Source organism: Centruroides sculpturatus, unplaced genomic scaffold (assembly GCF_000671375.1).
Source record: "Centruroides sculpturatus isolate CEXI.00-Female unplaced genomic scaffold, Cexi_2.0 scaffold117, whole genome shotgun sequence".
Lineage (NCBI taxonomy): Eukaryota > Metazoa > Arthropoda > Arachnida > Scorpiones > Buthidae > Centruroides > Centruroides sculpturatus.
Window position 1 is genome coordinate 313,920 of NW_019384308.1, and position 22,082 is coordinate 336,001.

Consider the following 22,082-nt stretch of genomic DNA (forward strand, 5'->3'; position numbering starts at 1 on the left):
ATTTTTATATGCGCATGAGTTAACATTCATTTGCATTGTTCATCGGGATTAATACAAACAGTATGGGTACGTTGCACAGACTGTCTATTATTGTAAGAATAAATTATCGAATTAAGATTTTTAAACATTAATTTAAGTGAAAGCAAATTGTTCAACTTTAGCTTCGCGGGCTACTTTCAAAACCTTTGCGGTCGACCGCGGTCTATGTGTTGGCCATCCCTGGACTATGGTATATCGGGTTTAGCGATTTTGTTTGTTTATAAATATTTTAAAAAGTATTTTTCTGAACAATGCATAAATATTTCGTTTAAAAACTTTTAAAAATAAGAGCGGCATAAAAACATAAATATTATCAGATAATAAATACAGTATTTTTTAAGGAATCGTTCGCAAACAAAACAATGCCGTGTCGTTATGAATAGTGACAAACAAAATCGGGCATTGTAATAATTTTCAAGTGCTTTAAATCATAATTTATCATACTGACCGGTCACTATGATTACTGCTATCACCTGGTAGGACAAAGTGATGATAATACCTTCAGGAGTTGAAGACCGTTCATTTAAAAACCAAGATTTAGACTGTGTTCATTTTATACATTTTCACAATTTTTGGCGCAACGAGTATTTGTGAGGTTTCAAAAATCGAGTCGAAATTTCGGGATCGAGTCGGGAGTTAAATGGATCAAGAACATGTGTCGGTGCGGTAGACTCGACAGAAAGGAAAACACTTGTTCTAAAACCAAACGCGACGCGGTGATAAATGACGGAGGGAATGTCTACCGGGTAAGAAGGGGCTTTGTCATAGTGCTCGTATACAAGAGTCGAAGTGTAAACAATCGAAAAAACGGGAGGACTGATGACCAAAAGAACACCTGTTAGGTCATGTGATCCCTAAACCATTTGGGGGGTAAACGGACGCAAAACATCTGGAAAATCGGTCAAGACAAGTGTCCGAGAAAGACTATAACGACGTAAATTACGAGTGTACGTATCAAGACCCCACCCCGTCAGCACCTCCCGTGCTTTACCCGACTTGAATTGGCTTCGGTCTCGCTTGGAGACAGAAGAATGGCCAATGGGGGTGAGGGAAAAGGGACACAAGACCAATCAAAAATGGGAAATTCGAGGGGAAATCGTACAAAACCCCCGAATCAAGGGAAGAAGACAGAGTTCTCCGCCCTCCGAGAAGTGCTGTTGGAAGAGTCAACCCGTCGCCTGTTTCGTATGCATACGACTTCGGACATCATCCTTCATCCGACCACCGACATCGGGAGCTCCCCAACTCAGGACGATCTAGATCAAATTTTTGTGCCATTATTATGTAAGCTAATTTTAATGTTAAAATAAACGGTTTTTGTAAGACACTTGTCATCTTTGCCTCTGCCGCTGCCACCCACATACGATCGGTCCCCAGGCTTTTCCTGACGCGCAGTTAACTTATTGCCCCTAAAAGTCAGCGCCTTACAGTATTCTACAAAACGATAACGGCAGAGAATTCGGCAATAATGTCATCAAAGAACTGATATGTTGCCTGAGTTAAAACTGGTGCATGGAAAATCCACTCACAAAGTCAGGGTTCAGTAGAAAGGCGTAATCAAGACGTTGAAAATATGCTTTGTTCTTGGTTGGAGACTAACAACACTAACATATGGTCGGAAGGATTACGTTATGTACAACTAATGAAAAATTGTGAGCATCATACTGGTTTAAATAAACTGCAGTCCGTATGAGGTCATGTTTGGAGCAAAGTTAAAAATTGGTCTAAAGAATTTTATACCTGATGAGTCATTGACCAACATTAATACAGAGGATGAGTTAGAGACTCTTTTTAAAACTAACGACGATTAATTTTTTTAATATAATTTATACCAAAATGACATTCCAGAAGTTTCCTTTATACTTCAATCAAAAAATCAATTAAAATTTGTTTATAATACTTTTCGTCAACATTAGTTTAATCAATATTTAATCAATACAGTTAATAATACTTTTTAAAGATCTCGTATCATTTTTAAAATACTTTGAAACAACACACAAAAACCCTACTGTACTTCTTTCATTAAGAATTATTTGAGTGTTTTTAAAAATCAAATTGCTCAAAAGATGTAAATTAAATTTTTTGAATATTTCAAAATACATTGCTATTTTTGTAATATCCGTTTTACCTAACAGTATCAAAGCTCAGAGGGAAAGACATATTTACTGGCGCCATCTTTTTTAATTGGAGAATTATCCTTGTATACGTCTTTTGTATAGGAATACATCTGTACTTATTTGAAATCGTGCCTTTTAGATAAATAAATGATCCAGTTTGGAGTGAATTTTCTTACCAACGAACTTGCCACGTGGAATTTTCCGAATTTTCTTCACGTTTGTAACATCTAAATAAAGGTCTATTTCCTATAGAGTGGCATCCATTGGCAGATCTACGTGTTGCGTTGGCGTATCCCATCAATCCAAACTTTGGTCTGATGGGATACAGAAACTAACCAACCCATAACTAGAAATACCTGAATATACTAGAAACAAATTCCGAACTAAGAATACACCTGTACTGTACATACATAATAATAAATCGATAGTGTCGTATGGCTTCCTGTCTCGACCCTTAATATATTAATACAGTATAAATGATATTTACAATTCTCTTTATTTATAGGGATTCAAATTAAGGGAAAACAGGATGACAATTATCATTTTTAAACGGAAACTATTTTAACTTTTTAAATATTCTGTGATTTTTAGGGATTATTTATTGTTGTTTTAACAATATGTGTTGATTTATATGGGTTTGTTTATATGCTCATTTTAGTTGACGATTCTCTGCTTCAAATTGAAGATACGAAGTGTTAAAATAATTAATGTCCTCCGGGCGGTAAAGTCAAAAGTGAAGACCCTTCATTCTCGCATTCGGATATTGTTGTTTAATAGCAAGGTTAGTGAATTTTTATCTTACGAATTTATTACTATTATTTTTTTTAAGTGCGGTTTCAAAATTTCGAAAATGCGATGTTTTGTTTCTATTTGTACATATTTTTTAAATTCTAGATGCATGTATATTATATAAAAAAACATTTAAAATAGTTGTCTGTACTTCTGCATTATCTACAAATATTGTTCAATTTTAGCAAAATCTGATAACTTGTATGCTGTGAACGTACTAATAATAATTAATGCAATCCTTTCTGGTTACATTTCGCGAGTTGAAGACATCCCTGCTCTGGTTGTCAAAATGATGATACAGTATATTTAAATGATATAATTTCAGAACAAGCAATTATTTATTGTGACATCGTTACAATGCCGGGCTGTAGTTTATAAACATATTTTTAAATTTATTTAATTTAAAATATATCCTTTCCACCTCAAATTAGTAGTGGCTTGCCCCTGTACATCATAATTTCCTTTAACAATAGAATCGTGTCGGTCATCTAACACCTTTCGGGGGAAAATGTTTGAATTGAAATAACGTGACTTCCAGTTTGCATCGGAAGTTTGTATATAGTTAATCCTGGCCTCCTGCCCCAAGGTTTTTATATCTGGTCTTGATTTTCATCGATCTAACTCCGTTCTTGAGATTAAAGGAAGAAAGACAGACGGACGGACGACAGTGGGAATTTATAGATTACGATTTTTTCAAATTGCAGCCCAAAAATATTTCCTGGATAAACAAATACTCTGTACTGTGTTTAGTAAGAATCCATACATCTAAGTGAGGTTCTTGCAACCTTCTTACCGACCATTTCCGACGACTTTCCTTTCTTCACCTATTGTTATCAGTCAATGGCTATGATCAGGCCTATTTACGTATAGGTGGCTCTGGTCATGGCGAAGAAACTGGTTTCATTTTAACGCGACTTTGAACGCAACTCGGAGTAAAATTGAACCCAAGATTCCTGCTTGTTAAGTTTAAAAATTAAAAACTCGAGTTCACAAATAGCTTTGTTGTTCGATTATACAGACTAACGTTCATTTCATATTGGACTTACTGAACTGGAATTTTTACGGGAGTTTTTTTTCGTTGAACTGGTAACATCTCCGGAAAATGGCCTTAACCTCACAAATTGCCAAATATCAAAAGTCCGTCAAATGTTTTTCCTGTTTCAAACTGTTTGTGCATGCGTTGGCGCATTTTTCTGTCGCTTACGTTTGTGGCTCAGAAATAAGAAAGAAAACCCGGAAAATTCCCCGGAAAACTCTATGATCAGCTCCATATGGGCTGATCATAGAGTTTTCTGGGTTTTCTTCACGTTAGTAACATATAAATAGGGGTCAGTTTCTCATAGAAAGTCCGCCCGGGAGACACTCCCTCTTGGCATGTGCCCATATGTTGCTTTATCGTATCCCATCAATCTTACAATCCATTCATCTTGTATAGGAGAATGTCGGAATTATACGGGGTGGCGGACATCCAATCACTGCAACAGACTAACACCGTGTGAAAGTCGTTTTGAGGTTAGTGGAGAATGATCGTCGAGGACTTGTCAAGAAATGAGTTTCTAAGTAGACGTTACAGCTTCCAGTATTTACGACTTCTTGACGAAGAAGCTGGGAATGCACAAAACTGCTGCAAGATGCTCTTCACGCTATAAACGGCAAGCAGATATGGCAGCGTATAAAACTTCTCGAATTCATCTAGAGCGTTACAAGCGTGAAGACGAATCCTTCATTCGTCAAATTAATACAATTGACGAAACCGTCAATTGCATTAATTTCGACCATGGACCAGATCTACGAACCGGAGCTGAACTTCGATCGAATGACTAGCAACTGCAGCAAAAACAGAATAAGGAGAAAGTGTTAATGGTTATCGCAGGCGACTTCCAAGGAGTTCTTGTCTCATTGTATACCACAGGGACAGACTACTGCAACTTTCTCGAACAGCATCATCGTCCAACAATTCATCTCAAAAAGTCAGTCGCCACAATCATATCCAATTGTCTTGCACGATAATGCGTGCAATCATTCTACGTCACCACTGAGGACATTACTGAGCATATAGCTGTGGAGATATTAGAAGAGTCATCATACCACCTGACACAATTCCACGTGACTGACTCTATCTCGAAAATGAAAGAACTTAGAGGCATGCGCATCTGTGACGATGCATTAACCTTTCTGTCTTAGGTCGATCTTAGGTCGATAATGGCTAAAAATGACACTTTTGACGATGTTCGTGGTATCCCAGGGGGATGTGCACAAAAGTGGAGACATTGAACGACGGTGACCCTCACGCCTTTACTTTAGAATTAATAAACTACAACATCATTGCCAATCCAATTTTCCACTGACAATGCATTATAGAGCAGCCACAATATTATCTATTATGGGCAATTCCGAGTCAAAATTCACCAACATTAATGACCAGGAGAATACTTTCAATACCTTTGTTTCCAAACAGTCACGATTACGTTCGAATTCAAATCCTTCAGAGAGATAAGAAGATACTTGTTCTACATGGTGATAACGAATGTTCTTAGACTGTCACCACCAAATAACAATTATACGTTGTTGCCGAGGGACTTCCCATAAGGTCAGTTAATATTATTGTTGCTATCGATCAAACAGGAAGTGAATTATCTATGATTTTTGCTTTTGTATTTCACGTATTTGATAGCAAACAATTTACTTCGACAGATAAACTAAGTCAATAGAAAGTTTCTGTAATTCTCTTTTTTAAAAATCTGGTGCTGGAAACTTCGACGTCATTTGTTTGGGACTTTTACCATTGTTTTGGCATGATTCCAAGTGAAACCGCAGAAAATTTTCCAGAGGAAGGAGCAAAGCTTGAAGGAAAATAATAATTAATTAAATTACATCAATAAATTTTTAAGTTCTTGGAGTTTTTCAGTACATTATAGAATGCAGTCATGGTCTAAGGTGTTATGTAGGTTACATATCTCAATCACTTTTACTATTATAAACGTGGAATGTTTTATTTAATTCCAGGAGAGGTCAGTTTCGAAAATCATCACTCCTTTCGGTTTGGTTTATTTATTTACGGCAATGCGATATCTGGGCGATCTGCCTCCGAGAGGATTTACTATGGGAAACTGGCCCTATTTATATGTTACTAACGTGAAGACAACCCGGAAAAATTCACGCGGTCAGCCGTTGGTCAGGCGTGAACAAGACCAGAGTTCAGTGGTTTTTTTCCACTGTGGGCCCTTTCGTTTCTCGTAATATTTACATTATGTCGCATTTAATTTCCCTCGTAGGTTTCGAGGCCTCACTGACAGATTGTGATTTTTTGAAAAGAAGTTGCAGATTCAGAATTTACACACGTGTTAGATACGAACACCAATGCATATTTATTCACTGACGTATTGTAAAATAAATAAACGACAAGGTCATTCTGGCAACGCCTCTTTCATTATCACCTGTTAACGAAATTTATGGGACGGTTCGATCTATTATCGTTCCATAGACTGTAGTAACAAAGACATTCCAGTCTCACAAATGCGGCCAACCCATTGATTGTACACAAGTGTGACAATAAATGGGTTGGCCGGGTGTTCTTCACCCATCTAACACTTAAATGGGACCAGTTTCTCCCGGATGGTACCCCACCTTCACAGATCGCCCAAGTATTGTGTTGCCTCCTTCCATCAATCTAATTCGACATCATTTATATTTTCGTAGATTTATTTATTTAAAACATTAAGGTAGTTTTATAATTAAAAATTGATTCATTTTCTGAGAATTTGCAGTGTAATGCGTAGAATATATATAAGGACGTTAGCTTTATAAATCGGATGAAACAGCACAAAAATATTTCCAGATAATTCCGATTTTTAGATCGAATTTATCAATCTTTCTATAACGGCACTTTTAATTTATGTAAATGAGGAATTAATATAATTATCTACAAAAATGTGAGGAGGAGGAAGAGTATTCTTTTCGTTTTAAAGCTTATCATGGAATTTCTGGATAATCAAAATGGTAAAGGCAGCTGCCACTCTAGGGGGTCCGGGTTCGCGTTTATGTCGGGTCCTCGGATATTTTCGTGAATAGTTTGATTCGATGCGTCCATTACCAAACTATGACCCATTGCCATCAAATCGAACCCATGGTGATGGACCGAAGACTCGAAGGGGGACGATTTAAAATAATTAAGTGGCTAAAGACTAAAATGTACGCTTAAAAATATCCATTTAAATATATAAAAATAAGAAATCACTTCTAAAACATTTAGGTAGAAATTTAATCATCATTCATGTTTATAAACGACGATTTCTTTAAAAAAGTACACGATATAAAATACTAACCTTACACACGTTATGTACACAAACAGCATTAACGCTTCATAAATACCCGTCCAAAACTTTTCGTCGTTTTTTAAAAATAAAAATAAAGGCCGATAACAATTATTTGACGGCAATTTCCACGTCGACTTTTTCCAAATTCTTCTTATCTGTTGCCGATGGTACTTTAATTTGGGCGGGTGGTTCCGATACGGCCCAAGATTCGGGTTCTGCCGACCCTATGATAACAAATATGGCGGCTCCGATGACATATATCGCTGCCGAACTGTAGAAGACTTTGCTCCATTGTTGAATACCACCATGCTGTTTAGAAAAAATAATTAGTTTAGTTACGTCATATGCAGAAACATTACATCACACAATAAATAAAACTTTGTTTTACTCGACTGTGACGTAAGTTCATGCGTCGTAAAGTGATGAATCTCTATTCTTCTATGACGTGAATATTATTGCGTAATAATTCACTTTTACGTCTGTGTGACGTGACCGATACGTAACTAACATTCTACACATACAGAGTTTCATAGATACTTACGTCGGAATCGAGGAATATTCCAGCAACTAAAGGTGTTAGAAAACCCGTAGCACCAGCCAGACCGTTAGCCAAACCGAAAATCGTCCCTAAAAATTCAAATTTTAGCTTTAAAAATTACCTTTTAAAAAAAAGTAAAAATGTAATTTTATTAAAATTTTAAAAAAATACGATTCATACCCGCAAATTCGGGTGCGATATCGACGAAAACTGGTATATCTCCTCCTCCTACCATTCCGTAAAGACCCATAGATAGAACCAAAAGCACTACCACGGAAGAACTGTCGCAACCCATGATAGGTACCGCGATCAGACAGAATGCGGGACCCAAAAGAGCTACAAAATTCATAAATAATAAATTTACGAAGGTTGAAGTGTTTCTAGATGTACTGTACTTTATTAGTATACTAACCAACGGATTCGAACATCTTCCTTATACATGTAGTGCTTAAATTGTTCCTCTTCCTAAGCGCATCTGCTGTGTAACCAGAAACTAACATGCACAATATTTCGGCTACGTAAACTAGCGAATTCGTGAAACCGTTCTAGAAATGTTTAATGCATACAATTAATTATAAAAGCATAATTAGTATTGTCATAAATTTTAATATCACTCACCTTCTGCATAGGAAAGTGGAGTACGTCGGCTAAATATGCCGGTAATTTAGTTAATAATGATGTAAATCCCCACGTTCCAGAAAATTTAGCAATTGTTACAGCCCATACCGCTTTAGATTTAAAGATGTTCTTCCAAGGAATGGGTCTACTCTGCTCGAAACGTAAATTAAACGCATGTTTACAATTTAAATCGGGCGATTTTAACAATCAGTTTTTTTCTAGAAGATTATTTTTACCTTTTTCTGCGAAAACTGTGGAAGATTTTGTTGTATATACATTAACTCCTTTTTGGATATTCTCGGGTGATCTTCTGGTGAATTATGCACTAGAGTGGCCCAAAACATGAACCATAAACATCCACATATTCCTAAAAAAATTTAATTTATACTTCAGAATCATAAAAATAAACGTAATTTTATTTTATTTTTGTCTAAATACACTCTAATATCTTACCATAAACGTAAAAAGCCGATGGCCAACCACCGGCAAAACCGTATTCGCATAAGAAGCCCGTGAGAGACATAGTTACGATGGTTCCAACGTGCTGACCAATGGTACATATAGATAGCATTCTGCTCCTCTCTTCCGGTGGTGCCCATCGCGAGAACATGGCGTACATGGAAGCGGAATTAACTCCCTAAAAACAGCAACCGTTTACTAAAGACTTACTATGGAAAAGGAAGATAGGGATACTCTTACCTGTCCTAATCCTATCAAAACTCTGACTATGACCATAGCGACGATCCCCCAATGAGCCACTAAAGGAGTTACTAGAGTCAAGATGGAGGTGCATAAAATACCCGTGCCCAAAAGCCATTTAGCTCCTACGATTTCCGATAGCCTTCCTCCTAGCAAGGGAGTGCAGATGTAACCGTAATAAAAAGCTCCCAAAATCACACCTTGTATGGAAGGACTCCATAGAAATTTCCCCTAAAAATTCAAAGAATTTATGAATATCGTTAAAGTTTTGGTGATTTTTATCGCCATTTTCTTACCTCATAATGGACCGTTGTAGTATTTGAGAAGTGTATGGGGCATTCGTCGTCGGTAGTGTCGTTTTCGTTGGCTTCTATGGCGGTGCTATTGACCATAGCAACTATGGTCAGATTCAAGCAGACTCTCTGCGTATACTGCAAACCCAGACCAAAGAAAGTAAGAAGGGTGAGCACGTAACGAGCAGGAATCCAGTCTAAAAAGATAGTAATTCCAGTATTAAAAAAATAATTAAAATAAAATAAAATAAAGTATACCCTTACCGAGATACGCGTGCATTTTGCATGATCCAGACTCTTCCATCGGTACCGATTATAAAATCATGAAATATGTGTTAAAAAATTCCGTTTTTACAAAGGCACGTTCGAATAAAACTAGTAATTTGCGCATGGTATCGATCTCATTAACGAATGATATAATGATCAATCAAGCGCGATTAATCAGCATAATCGATCAAGTGATTCGATCCATCGCTCCACAAGCGAGATGCCAATTCTGTTCTCGATTCTAAAACACGTTCTGTGACAGGTTTAGAAACAGAAAAATCGATCGAAAAAACACAAAATAATAAATAAATAAAAAAGTATTTCGTTCCGCCCGATCAAAACTATTCTTTGTTTTCCATTTTGATACACAAGAGTAATTGTTTAGGATGTATTATAATTATATTTTAAGCTTTACTTCATTTATTGTCCTGCAGATATTTTAGAAAATTAAACAATAATTCGATTAAATAAATCTAAAAACTAAATTTCTAACGTCACGTGCGAAGTTTTTTTTTATAACTAATTTATAGTTTTTGTGTAAAATAATACAAAAGTCGTTCCAGTTCAAGCATTGAAAGTTTCGAGTGTACATAATCCAAGCTTTTGTTTAGGGCCTCCTGCTTTTAAGGACCTCGCACACGCTAAATACAATTTATATTTATCGATATTAGAACTTGGTCCAGTAGTCTACTTAGTTAGGATATTAAATTTTGTGATTATACGCCTATATAATAAAAAGAGGCCTTAGGGCATTCTTCGCACACTCTAAGTGTAGAGATGAAAGAGAAGTTTTTATTAATATTTTAAATAAGGCAAAGAAATACGCTGCAACAAATATCTGAAAAAGCACGTTACTTTAGCAAATAAGTTTGCTTCTTCAAGCATAAAAAATTACAAAATTAATTTACATTTTGAAAAAAAAATTATTTTAAAACTTCATTTTTTTTCCTTTATTTTTCAAAGTAAATTTCATAAATATTTGTATTATTATTGTATTATTTATAAAAAATCGCTAGAATATATTAATGTGTCAGTTAACGTAAATGACTACTGATGTGTATGTATTAATATAAATAATTGCATACATTAATAATTTATGGTTTAATATAATTGGCAATAGAGTCAGTAGAAATCCGGGTAATTTATAAAACGAAAATTTCACCGTTAAAACTGTAAAAAAAAGGTTTTAAAGCTGCGCAAATGAATTCTTTTTAACGTTTTCGAGTAAATTAAATCTATTTTTAAACCGATCATCTCAAGTGTAAAACTGTCAAAAGTAGGTTAAGTTCTGCTTTTGCGAGCGTGAATAGCATATGAAATATTATATATAAAATGCAAATTTTAACTTCCAAAAACAGGAAACATTTTTTTTTTGAAAATTAATTAAAACGATAAATAAATAAAACCAAAGAAAATTGGATACCTCTTTCTTTATAATCCAATTCATCGCTAGGCTGGTTGTAATCGTAATTAGTTAATTTCTTTTCTAATTTAATGTCCATTCCTTTATTGCTGGAAAGAGTCCTCCTCCTCATCAGTAGTGTGCTTTTGGCACTCGAGGAACCAAAGATACGTACGAAAATTGTGATCTAAAGAAGACAAAGATTTCCCTTTTATGTTATCCATCCCGGTTTGATTTATACCCCTAGATAAACATTTGTTAGTGCATCGTGACTGTTACGTACAAGTCTTGATAATGATGAGAGTATTTACGATATATCTAGATTAATTACGTCACGTGAGAGGTCCAAGGTCGAGCAGAATTGTAAATTTACGATTTCGTCGAAAAATTTCGATAGTCAAAATCATTTTTATTATGTTACAATATTGATTATTAAGTTTACAAAAGTTCTATATGTAACTTATAAGCTGATACTTTGGTAAAAATACTAGAAATTTTTAATTTGTTAAAGGCAAATTAATATATGATTATGTATGAAATTTGTGGCATTATTAAGAAAAAAAATCGACAAGTTTAGAAACCAAAATGAGCTTTAGTTTCCCCCCCCATTTAACAACTGTATGTTAGTAATTAAATGTAGTTTTATTTAGTAAATTGGAGAGAAAATCTTCAAGAAGTAAAATTTAAGATAATAATTAAAAGTATAAAAATATTTATTTAGAAATTCTCTAATTTCATATCAATGAATGAGATCTGTTTGTTTAGTATTAGTATCAAATGTGGACTTATTTATAGGTTTGGTAACAGTTTATTTATGGAATTTTCCATCAAAATCTACTGGATGTTTTTGGTAGAATATCCTTTTAAATTTTGTTAATTAAGTAATAAGGAAATAGCCAACTGTAAAAAGGCATTAGTCTGTTGTTAAAAATTCAACAAGAAAATTTTATATATTTTATACAATGTTAATTAAATCTCATCTTTAGGTTATACTTCTATTGAAATGAATGTATAGAAATATCTGGAAGATGTGGAATTCATGGAATTTAAATTTTAAATTCAATCAAATTAAAGTTTTATTTATACATATAATTTTCCTGTTGAATTTGTAAAAGTTTTTGAGACTATAAACAGTAGATCCAATAGAAGATATATAAGTTTAATACTTCTTTAAACTTGTTTTGATTTTTATTTACATTCTGAAACAAATATTATTCAGTTAAAAACATTATTGTGAGTTTTAATTACATGACTTAAAAGTTCAATAAAATTTTTATCTGAATAAAGGTTAAGGTTAATTAAAACTTTAACCTGTATTAATAGTAATTTTTTTAAAGCTTGGAAACAAATATTAAAATAGTAACATGATTTAGATCAACAAGTCTACTTGTTCAGATTAAGATTTATAATTCTTAAAGAATAAAAGAATGATGGATTAGAAATGAAATTTTTCTTGTATATTTTTGGAAATTTTGCTGATTTATTCAAGAGATTCTTAATTAATATTGTTAATTTCGAACCACCTCTTTGAGTCATGTTGGTATTATATTATACGAAGGTGTAGTTTCTTCCTGTAGATATATAAAATACTTTGGGAATACAATTGATTATGGTTCCAGACTTGGTAAGAAAATACATCTTTGTACATATTGCTAGTTTTGTTGATATTAATAAAATATTTTTATAATCAGAAGATTTTTTTAATAAATTAATTAATTAGTGTAAACTTTTATAAGAAAATTCTGTTTTTTAATAATTAGCTTTTTTGAATAGAGGTTTGAGATTTCTGAAATTCTTCCTTGTTTAGTTCATCTAAACACATGTCTGTAAGTTAAAATAAATATTAATAAATAAAATATCTAAATTTTAAACATAAATAAACTACAAAGTAATAAATAAATATTAACTTATTTAAAAATAAAATGTATCCTTTCAAACTTCTTATTCTAAATTTGTTTTATTTGTTTTTAAATAAGGAATTAATATTTGTTTCAATTCATCTTCTTTATAAAATCATCTTCAAATAAACCTTAAAATATAAAAAACAATAAAAAAAAAAGAAATTTTTGCTTTTTTTATATAATTGGAAAACATGTTTATTTCAAATTAATCAAGTAAAGAAATCTGTTTCTTTCATACATGTGAGAAAACTGTTTGTTTCTTTCATTCTAATTAGGTAGAAAAAAAATCCTTTTGTTTAGACCAATTAACAAAAACAATAGAATTTAAATACCTTTAATTTGTTTTTGTTTCCAACAGGATAGTTTGATAATTAAAAAAAATGAATTATATTTTCTTTACAATCCAATTAAAGAAAATTATTTTTAAAAACCTGGAAAAAATATTTAAATTGGATAAAAACTGAATTGTTTATCATTCTGTAACCGCATAGCTTTGCCTTAATAATATTCTTATGTTAATCCTGTTGGAGAGACAAGTTAATTATCTTTTATCAGAATATTTATGTTAATTCTATTGTAATTAAAAGTAGAGAACATCTGATGTGTCAAAAGCTTTATCACAATTTATAATATTTCCCATCTTGAAAACATTTATTGGAATACTTTTAATTGTAATTAATATTCAAAATATGGTTAGAAGAAAAAATAAGTTTGATTACTTAATTAACTCTGGAATTTTAATATAGGTTCAAAGAACTTTTTGCAAATTTCATCATGAGAGATAATATGTCAAGAGATGAGACTGGTTCCATGCTGATGAACCGTCGATTCTATTTTCATGATAGTAAACGGAAGCTTTTCTGTAACCTAGGTCGTTCACACTGGATGACACCTGGAAAAATGATTAACGTGATCACCCAATGTCTTTTATTTTTTACTGATGACCTGCCAGAAACCTGGAAGGCCATTAGTTATATTCAGGAAACCTTAAATTTTATTGAAGGCACATTATTGATAGGACACCCGATAGTAATACATATATTACATATGTATTAATTGTGATCAATGAACTCGCTCTTTCATAGGTGAATGTCATTACTGACAATGGCTAATAAATGCATTATGATAAATGATTTAATTGAAATTTTATTATTTTAAATGAATAAATAATTGTTTACCTGTAATAAAATCAGCAGGAAAATAAAATCTAGAGATTAAAACAATTAAATTTTTAAAACTATATTCAGGATCATCATTAATAAAATCAGATTTAAAAGAACAATATTTTATTATTTTACATTACAATAATTAAATTTATTTAAGATTCCAACATTCCTAATTTTTAAAATTTAAAAAGATTTATATCAAACAATTACTTAAGCAAGCTTTAACTTATTTTAAATATTTATTACTACTAAATAATATTGTGTGAGTTAACAGCATAGGCAAATATATTACCTGTATTTTTTGTTTGTTAAAAAATACGTATTCATTAAATACAGAAAAAATAGATTCTATGATGGACCACATGAATTTGGAAATAATCCAAGCAACTTTTGGCACATTATGCTTAAAATAGCAATTTATTAACTGATTAATATATAAATATACTTATTATCTCCTATTATAGAAGATGTAGAAAGGAACTTTATCAAGATTTAAATAAATATTTGTGATGATATGTACAAGAATATTGNGTGCATCTTTTTAGAATGAATGGTTTTATTTAACTGTTACAAGAATATTGATCAGAGAAGCAATATTTATTACATAAACTTTTTGTGATTGATATAACACAATAATATATATAAACACTAATCAATGCAAGTCATTTAGTACATTTTAGCGATATTATTTTGTCCTTGTGGAGTGGGTACAAACATTAACATCCTATTAATTCACTCTTTAAAGCTGTATTTCCAAATCCTTTTCTCTTGGCGCCACATTCGCAACAGTACTTTGCGGCAGCTACTGGGTATTTGCTCCCGCAGTGTGAACAGAACAGTGGCAGGATGTTTTCTGAGGACCCACCCCTGCTTCCGGAGGTTCCGGTGCTCAATGAACTGATACTACTACTGGAACTGAGAGGTGTATTGCTGTTGCTACCCCAACAAGATCTGCTGGGCCATCCCTGAGTAGGACCATCGCAACTTGAGACTTCGGGCAGATTGGAATTGGACGGAAACATTAATTTATTCCAACTGAAAAAGAAAGTTTGTACGATAAATATTATTTTACGATACAATAAACTATGTCGAGTTTGCATTTTATCACTATTGTAAAACTAATGTCATTTAAATCAGAGAAAAATGTTTTCATCTGTTTTATGAGTTGGAATATAGAAATCATAAACTTTTCTGACAGATGAAAACTCTCTTGGTAGAATCAGATTTTGCATAATAAATCAAGTCAATCATAATCCATTATGTAACTATTCATTCTTTGAAATAAATTATGGACTTTGTAATAACAAAGATATAGCTAAGTAGAATACAATTTAAATTATATGCATGACAAAAGATATTATTTGACATATTATTCAAAGATTATTTACAAGATATATAAAAATTAAACTTATAACATGCAATTTTCATATAATAAATTTTAATAAATGGAAATGTTATAAAATAATAATCAAATTTATTTATTTATTTTGACCAAATTTAATAAATTTATAGAATAAGTCTGAATTTTGAAATACATTTAAATTACCTGTTGTTTAAATCTCCATATACATTTGTTGAAGCAATGGAACTATTTAGATCAACTAACCTCTGGAGAACGCCATATTCTTCTTCATTTATAACATCACCATTATGACTAAAAGGAAAAGGCTCATGAATTTTTTTAAATTTAAAAACAAAACAATTTCTCTGAGTTGTGAAATATAGAAAAGTATTCAAAACTTTACTTATTCACCTTTGTCCCCAATTTCCAGTAGAATCTAATCCCCCTGTTCTGACTCCAGGTACAGTTCTTGGAGAGCGATTATCAATTCCTTTAGAATGAAGTATATCTTGCAAATGTGACGAAACATGACTCAAAGAGGAATACCCATCATCGGATTCTGGAGATCTAAACATTTTAATTGAAAAATAAATTATACTCTAAATGTAATTTAGAATGACAATCATAAAAATTTGCCACTGACTTCTTAATATTACGATTTGGAAATTTGTCCTTAAATTTGACAACTTGTGATTGTGACCCAATACTATTTTGACTGCCCGTACTTTCACGACTCTTTATGTCATAACGTTCACTATAGAAAAATTTTTTAAAATTAAATACACAACATATTTGATATTATTTAATAAAAAAAAATCTGTAATAAGACACTAAAAAGTATAATAAAAAAAAAACTACCTAGAAACCCTTCCTGTTTGTTTTCCTGATTTCATATAATTACGATTCGAATCTACCTCCCTCGATTTTGCTTTATTAACTATATTTTCTGATATTACTTGCTCTTCATTTGATGCAGTTTTTCTTCTAAAGGCACTCTTGGAAGATGATTTATCTGTTCCTTTCTTTCCAGGAAGAGGTGCTTTGTACTGAAATTTAAAAAAGATTATATATATTTTACATTGTGCATAAATAAAATCTCACTTATAAGTGATAAATTAACTAAAAACTTTTAAAATATTTGAATTTATAATACTTTTCTTTTGATGAATTCAAAATGTCTACAATATAAAATTCAATGTTTTGTGCTTAACTGATAAGCATAATAATTTGGAAATATGATGTAATTTCTAAGTATTGTAAAGTTAGTATTTCTTTTTAATATTTAATGATGTTTGATCAAATGTTAATTTATGCATGTAACTTGTGTGGTAGTTCATTATGTGATGTTGCCCGCGAAGGAAATGTACAAACAAAAGGAAAGGCACACGATAACTTCTTAAGTTACACAATCCTTTCTTTATTCATGATGAATGGATTAGGTTCTAAAGAATTCCAACTGTTCTTGTAAAACTTTACAAAATTTGAGGTGCATCATGCTGGGATTTTTTTCTTTATTGGGTTTTCATACAATTTGGGAATATAACTTTGCCGCAGAATAGTCGCGTAACAATTTTCTTAGCCTAACCACATACATAAAATCTTACTTAACTAACTCTTAAACTACCTTAAAATTAACTTAACCTAAAGAGAGAAATAGGGATATGAAAATGAGGAATGAGGAAGAATGGAAGTCTACAGTCACCCAGGATTTTGTTCTTTTGTCTGTGCCGGTATGCTCTTTGGGTAAGAGTTCTTTTGGAGGTTATTGTACTTGCCATCTCACCGATTCCTTTGCTGACCGCAGGGTTCTTGATTTCTGAATTCTCTTCCCAATTCAATGCCTAAGTACAATCCTTCTTCCCGTACCAAACTATGCAATCCTCTCTAAGGTTCAAAAAAAGTTTTGAGCCTTCCAGATCCTTCCTAGTACAGATCTCCTTTCGTACCTACTTTCTTAATGGTCTTTGTCCTCACGATCCTCTCATTTAGATCTCCCTTTGACCTTCTTAATGATGCGTCTAACCCCTTCGGTCTCCAGTCCAAAAACTGACCAACTAGTCTGTTGTTTTTCACTTAGTCACCCTACCTCCTATTGTTCTCCTCCTGTTCATGGAATGGCTAATTCTATCCAAAGGCAATAACGGTTGTCCCATAAAGTTCCAGGAACGGATAGAAGAAAGAAATAGAGGAAACCACCGAAATAGAATAAAATTATGACTATATAAATATACAAGTTTTGATATATATAAATAAATAAATATATATATATATATATATATATATAAACTGCCGGTATACTCAGTGTTTATGTATACTAGCGGTAGAAAGCGGGAAAGGGCCAAATTAATTTAATTTATAACGCGTAATCTCGCCGTAAAATAGCCGCTAGAAGTATTGTTTGGGGGTCAGAATTTGTGGAAATTCAACCTATCTCTCTCTCTATCTATCTATCTGTTCGATCGTTTGACCAATTTTAAAGAAAAATGCGAGAGAAAATCGTGTGTCGACCTACCTACCTTTTCATTTTATTTCTTCCTCATTTTTTTTTATGTCCACCGGTGCGAAAATGCTTTGTAGATAATTGCCTGTAATGAGTCGTCTTAGATTTTTATAGTCGATACTCTAGCTTAATTTTGTGAAAAGATAAAAAAGAATAAAAAAAAATAAATCAAGTAAATGTTTTGTCTGTCGTACTTCCGGATAAACAAACATACAATGGAAAATATAGCGTTAATAATTATAAAGGATCCCACTCTTATGAACGATTAGATTACTGGAGTTTATGTTGAATTACAGTATTTTGATTCTTCCTATGACACGAAATAATTACACAGCATGTAATTTACTTCACGAAACGAAACTACTGTGAGATCCGAGTTCGAATATAGCTACTCACCTCTTATCCCAGTTAAGTGGGTCGTCACGATCCTACAAGTCATTGATGGTATTTAATGTCTTCTAAGAAAATCTTAAACAAAAATAGTGCTTTAAATTAATTTTTAATACTATATTTGTAAATTTGTTCTATGTTCTAGTGTTACTTGTCTGTCGCCACTACAGGTATAGGGATTTAGTTTCGAGTCCTGGCAGAGAACTCTCAAGAATCTTTCATGGGTGGTTTGTTCCGAATATTTCGGGTACCGGCCAACCCCGTGAGTATGAAGGGAAAGAGGTCCTCTTAGTAGGCAGGGGACAAGGTTTTAAAAGTATTACTTTCAAATACAATTCACTCAAATGATTCCTTAATTTTTTCTAGGTATACTTCGGGTTGATTTCAATACAGGGAGCTTTTATGATTTTCCATACTATTTAATTTATTACGTGTGTATTTTCTGTAAAATTGTTGAGTTTGGTGGTATGATCTAAAAGCTAATTCGTGAACTCGGTATCTTATGTGACTTGAAATCATTGAGATAACGTAATGGTTAGATGGGATATGGTAGTGCAACAGATAACAACTGCCAACGGAGTTCGTCTCGGGAGGATTTTGAGAAACTAGATGTTAGAAATGAAAAGAAAAAACCCGGGAAATTACACGTAGCCTCAGTTGATCGGGCGTGAACCCACAACCAATGTTGAGTAGTTTTATCCGCTCGGGCACTGATGAGTCTCTAACGAAATGAAAATATCGATTCAATAACGTTATAAGAAAACCAATCGCTATTCTTATACGTTGAAAATTGGATTTTTCTTTATTATAAGCTCTTAATACTTGGGATGATGACGCAATGTTCAGGCCTTATACTCCCGTTTTCAATTATAAATGATATTTCGGTAAAGTGCGTGTTATTTAAGTTCGTTTCATTGATAAAATTCTCAGTCATTTATTATGATGACAAATGAGATCTTCGCTAGAACCGACGGTAGAGCGATAGCTTATGAGATAATTGAAATTAGCACTAAACGTTTTTCAGAGATGGCGTTTGCAAATTATCAATCGCTTATTGAAGAACGAAGAGTTAAGATTTGATTTCTGAATATTGGGGAAAGTCATGAAAATGGACCAAAGTTTGTCATATTGCACTGATTATTTGTGAATTAAAGCATACCAAAACTACAATTCCACCTTATCTTTTTTTTTTTTTTTTAATTTCGGCTTCATGGAAGGAGATTTGTGAGATTCGTGTTCGTTATGAAACGCTTTTCTTTGCCTTTTTGAGAGAATCGAAAGTGAAATGGCACTGTGACAAATCGGGACTGCGTGGCAGATGGCTAAGCCCTCCGTTTAAGCTTCTTGGGTGTCGAGCTGGATTTTGCGACATTAAGTCGCACATTGTCGCGGAGAAAAATCTCATTTATCAAAAGATATGCATTTCAATCTATATTCAGAAGAGCATTTCTGGATCGTACAGCCACAACTGATGGTGGTGTTATCATCTCGATCCAGAAACCAAGCATGAAATGGAAGCTCGTGTCTTTCCACTGCCAAAGAAGTGCGACCGACAGCCAGCATGATGCCAACTTTTTTTTTTTTTTAATAAAAAGAATACCTTTGCACAATATATCACCACTTATATAAATCCATACATAGAAACAAGGCGTTGTCAGTATGTAAGTGTAATATGTATTCGCGGCCAGATAGTCGAGAGAGTAAAAGCATCTGCGTGTGTTGGTTGTGTGGATCCGGGATCGAATTCCGGCAGTAAACCCGGGAATTTTGTGTATTGTCCGTCCTAGATATGTCCCGTTTCTCATCACCCGGTCGTCCCATTGTGGGCCTGGCTTAACCCGTAATGGGTTTGCTAAAGAGGCTCAATTGGTGCCTATAAGACGGAAAGAGTTTTAAAATATATTCACAATTAGTTACAATTCGGATCCAATAAACGAAAATTTGAACTACTGAGAATACTCTTATTACTCAACAGTAACGTGTTATCCTATAAGCATAAAGGGCAGAAACCATGGACCCTAAACCAATCTTTTATAAGGAAATATTCTCCGAAAACTCCCCTTTTGAAGAGTCAACACTGTACTGTACATGGGGCCCCTAATTTTTTTTTTCAAATTTGCCTGGGTCTTATGAAGCTATAAGGCGCTACTATAACTAATAAAGATAATACGTAACATTTATTTATAAGAAAAGATCACACAGCGAAATATTGTATGGTTACGTCTCTCGAGTGCAGGTGTCGCCACTGATACAAGTGCCTCAATTTAATATAACGGTAAACATCTGGTGTTAAACTTATATGTAATAAAAAATAAATAAAATAAAACATGGCCGTGCTTGTATCCGGATCCGAATAAACGAGTTTATAATATAAAATGCACAATTTCAAATAAAACTGCCAATTCCTTATATAAAGAATGGATTAATGTCAGCTGCTCTACATCCTCTCTTACACTCGTCTCTCGTGCTCTTATGCTAATTTGTCGCATTTAAAAGCAAAAATATTTAGTGCATGTTTAAATTTTATTTATTCAATTTTTTTTATGACACAAGCCGACGAAAAATTCAATTTTTTTTTTTGTATTTTTTCTTCATTCGATTTCTTAGAAAAGCAATTTTCTTGTCAATTATAAATATCCGTGGAAAACGAAAGAGAAAGACATGTTTACTAGCAAAGAAATTATGCAAATGGGAATAAGATTACATTTACCGGAACAACCCCTTGATTATTATGAAGTTATCCGTATTTTCTTCAATCTTTATTTCTTCTTCACCATATAAACTACATAAATTGAATATAGGTTGATGAATTTCTGCATAGAATTTAGTTTTAGACAGGGTCGGGTTTAGATTTTTTGCGGTTCTAAGGTATAAAACACGAGGCTTTTCCCTCCGTCAAATAATGATTTTATGGGGGAAAATGGGGTTTATTAAAAGTGATGCTAAATCGCTTGGAGTGACGAATGCATTTCTTCATTATACAATACGATGAATTCTGTCGATCACGTTCGAATTTACATACCAATTCACGTATCAATTCTCATGAATTACGGAAGTAATTCACGATTCCCTTTATGCTGAATCAGTTAATTGAATTCGGCTAACGACATTCACCTATTATTTCCATAAAAGTGAATTTAGTAGATGATGACAAGAAACTATTTAAATACGTTTTATAATAAATTTAATGTCTGATAAAGCATAGATTATATTATTATTATTATTTAATATTTTAACAGAAATACTTATGGATTTTCTTCCATTTCTAACATATATAAAAAATTAAGTTTCCAAAAGTTAGTTAACTGAGATATAGTTTTAAAAATCCATCTCGGTTAATTGATTTTTGATTCATTCTAATATTGATATATGCTAACATAGCATAAAAGAGGTCTTTCCCTTTCAGTAAATAATAAAAAGGGTCTCATCCTTTCAGATCTTAAGCTGTTGTTTGACTTGTATGTACTGTAAATAAAATTAAACTGCCACAAGAATGTTTTTACTTGGCATTACAATATACCAGTCGACCCCCCTATAACACTTTTGATAATTCCGTTTTATATGAATTCCATGTTGTACGAGTCACTTAGATTTTATAAATACATGAGCCGTTCACAGCCCGGCACACGTATTTGTAAAATCTAAGCGACTCGTACAACATGGAATTCATATAAAACGGAATTATCAACAGTGTTATAAGGGGGT

General features: G+C 32.8%; 2 protein-coding genes across 2 annotated transcripts in view; both read right to left on the reverse strand.

The window, feature by feature from the left end:
- Window positions 1-7,192: 7,192 nt before the first annotated feature.
- Window positions 7,193-11,675, reverse strand: LOC111620231 (sialin-like). Its single transcript, XM_023362134.1, has 10 exons — window positions 11,100-11,675; window positions 9,413-9,606; window positions 9,117-9,347; window positions 8,871-9,054; window positions 8,654-8,784; window positions 8,418-8,567; window positions 8,212-8,344; window positions 7,980-8,135; window positions 7,803-7,888; window positions 7,193-7,570 (listed from the first exon to the last, which is right to left on the reverse strand). The coding sequence occupies exons 1-10, from the start codon at window positions 11,209-11,211 to the stop codon at window positions 7,370-7,372; spliced, it is 1,578 nt and encodes a 525-aa protein (XP_023217902.1). The 5' UTR covers window positions 11,212-11,675; the 3' UTR covers window positions 7,193-7,369.
- Window positions 11,676-14,726: 3,051 nt separating this feature from the next.
- The window catches only part of LOC111619996 (zinc finger C2HC domain-containing protein 1A-like), a 34,034-nt gene continuing 26,678 nt past the window's right edge, over window positions 14,727-22,082 (reverse strand). Inside the window, exons 6-10 of the mRNA XM_023361840.1 lie at window positions 16,346-16,533; window positions 16,131-16,241; window positions 15,899-16,054; window positions 15,692-15,799; window positions 14,727-15,180 (exon numbers count right to left, since the gene is read on the reverse strand). Of these exons, the coding sequence (XP_023217608.1) occupies window positions 14,862-15,180; window positions 15,692-15,799; window positions 15,899-16,054; window positions 16,131-16,241; window positions 16,346-16,533 (882 nt within the window). The 3' untranslated portion in view covers window positions 14,727-14,861. The remainder of the gene's footprint in view (window positions 15,181-15,691; window positions 15,800-15,898; window positions 16,055-16,130; window positions 16,242-16,345; window positions 16,534-22,082) is intronic.

Coding starts and splice junctions, on each gene's coding strand:
- LOC111620231 (XM_023362134.1), bottom strand. CDS start 11,211: ATGAGGAGGAGGACTCTTTCCAGCAATAAAGGAATGGACATTAAATTA. Junction 9,055..9,116: donor TTTTGATAGGATTAGGACAG/GTAAGAGTATCC, acceptor TGCTGTTTTTAG/GGAGTTAATTCCGCTTCCAT. Junction 7,889..7,979: donor TATCGCACCCGAATTTGCGG/GTATGAATCGTA, acceptor TTGAATTTTTAG/GGACGATTTTCGGTTTGGCT.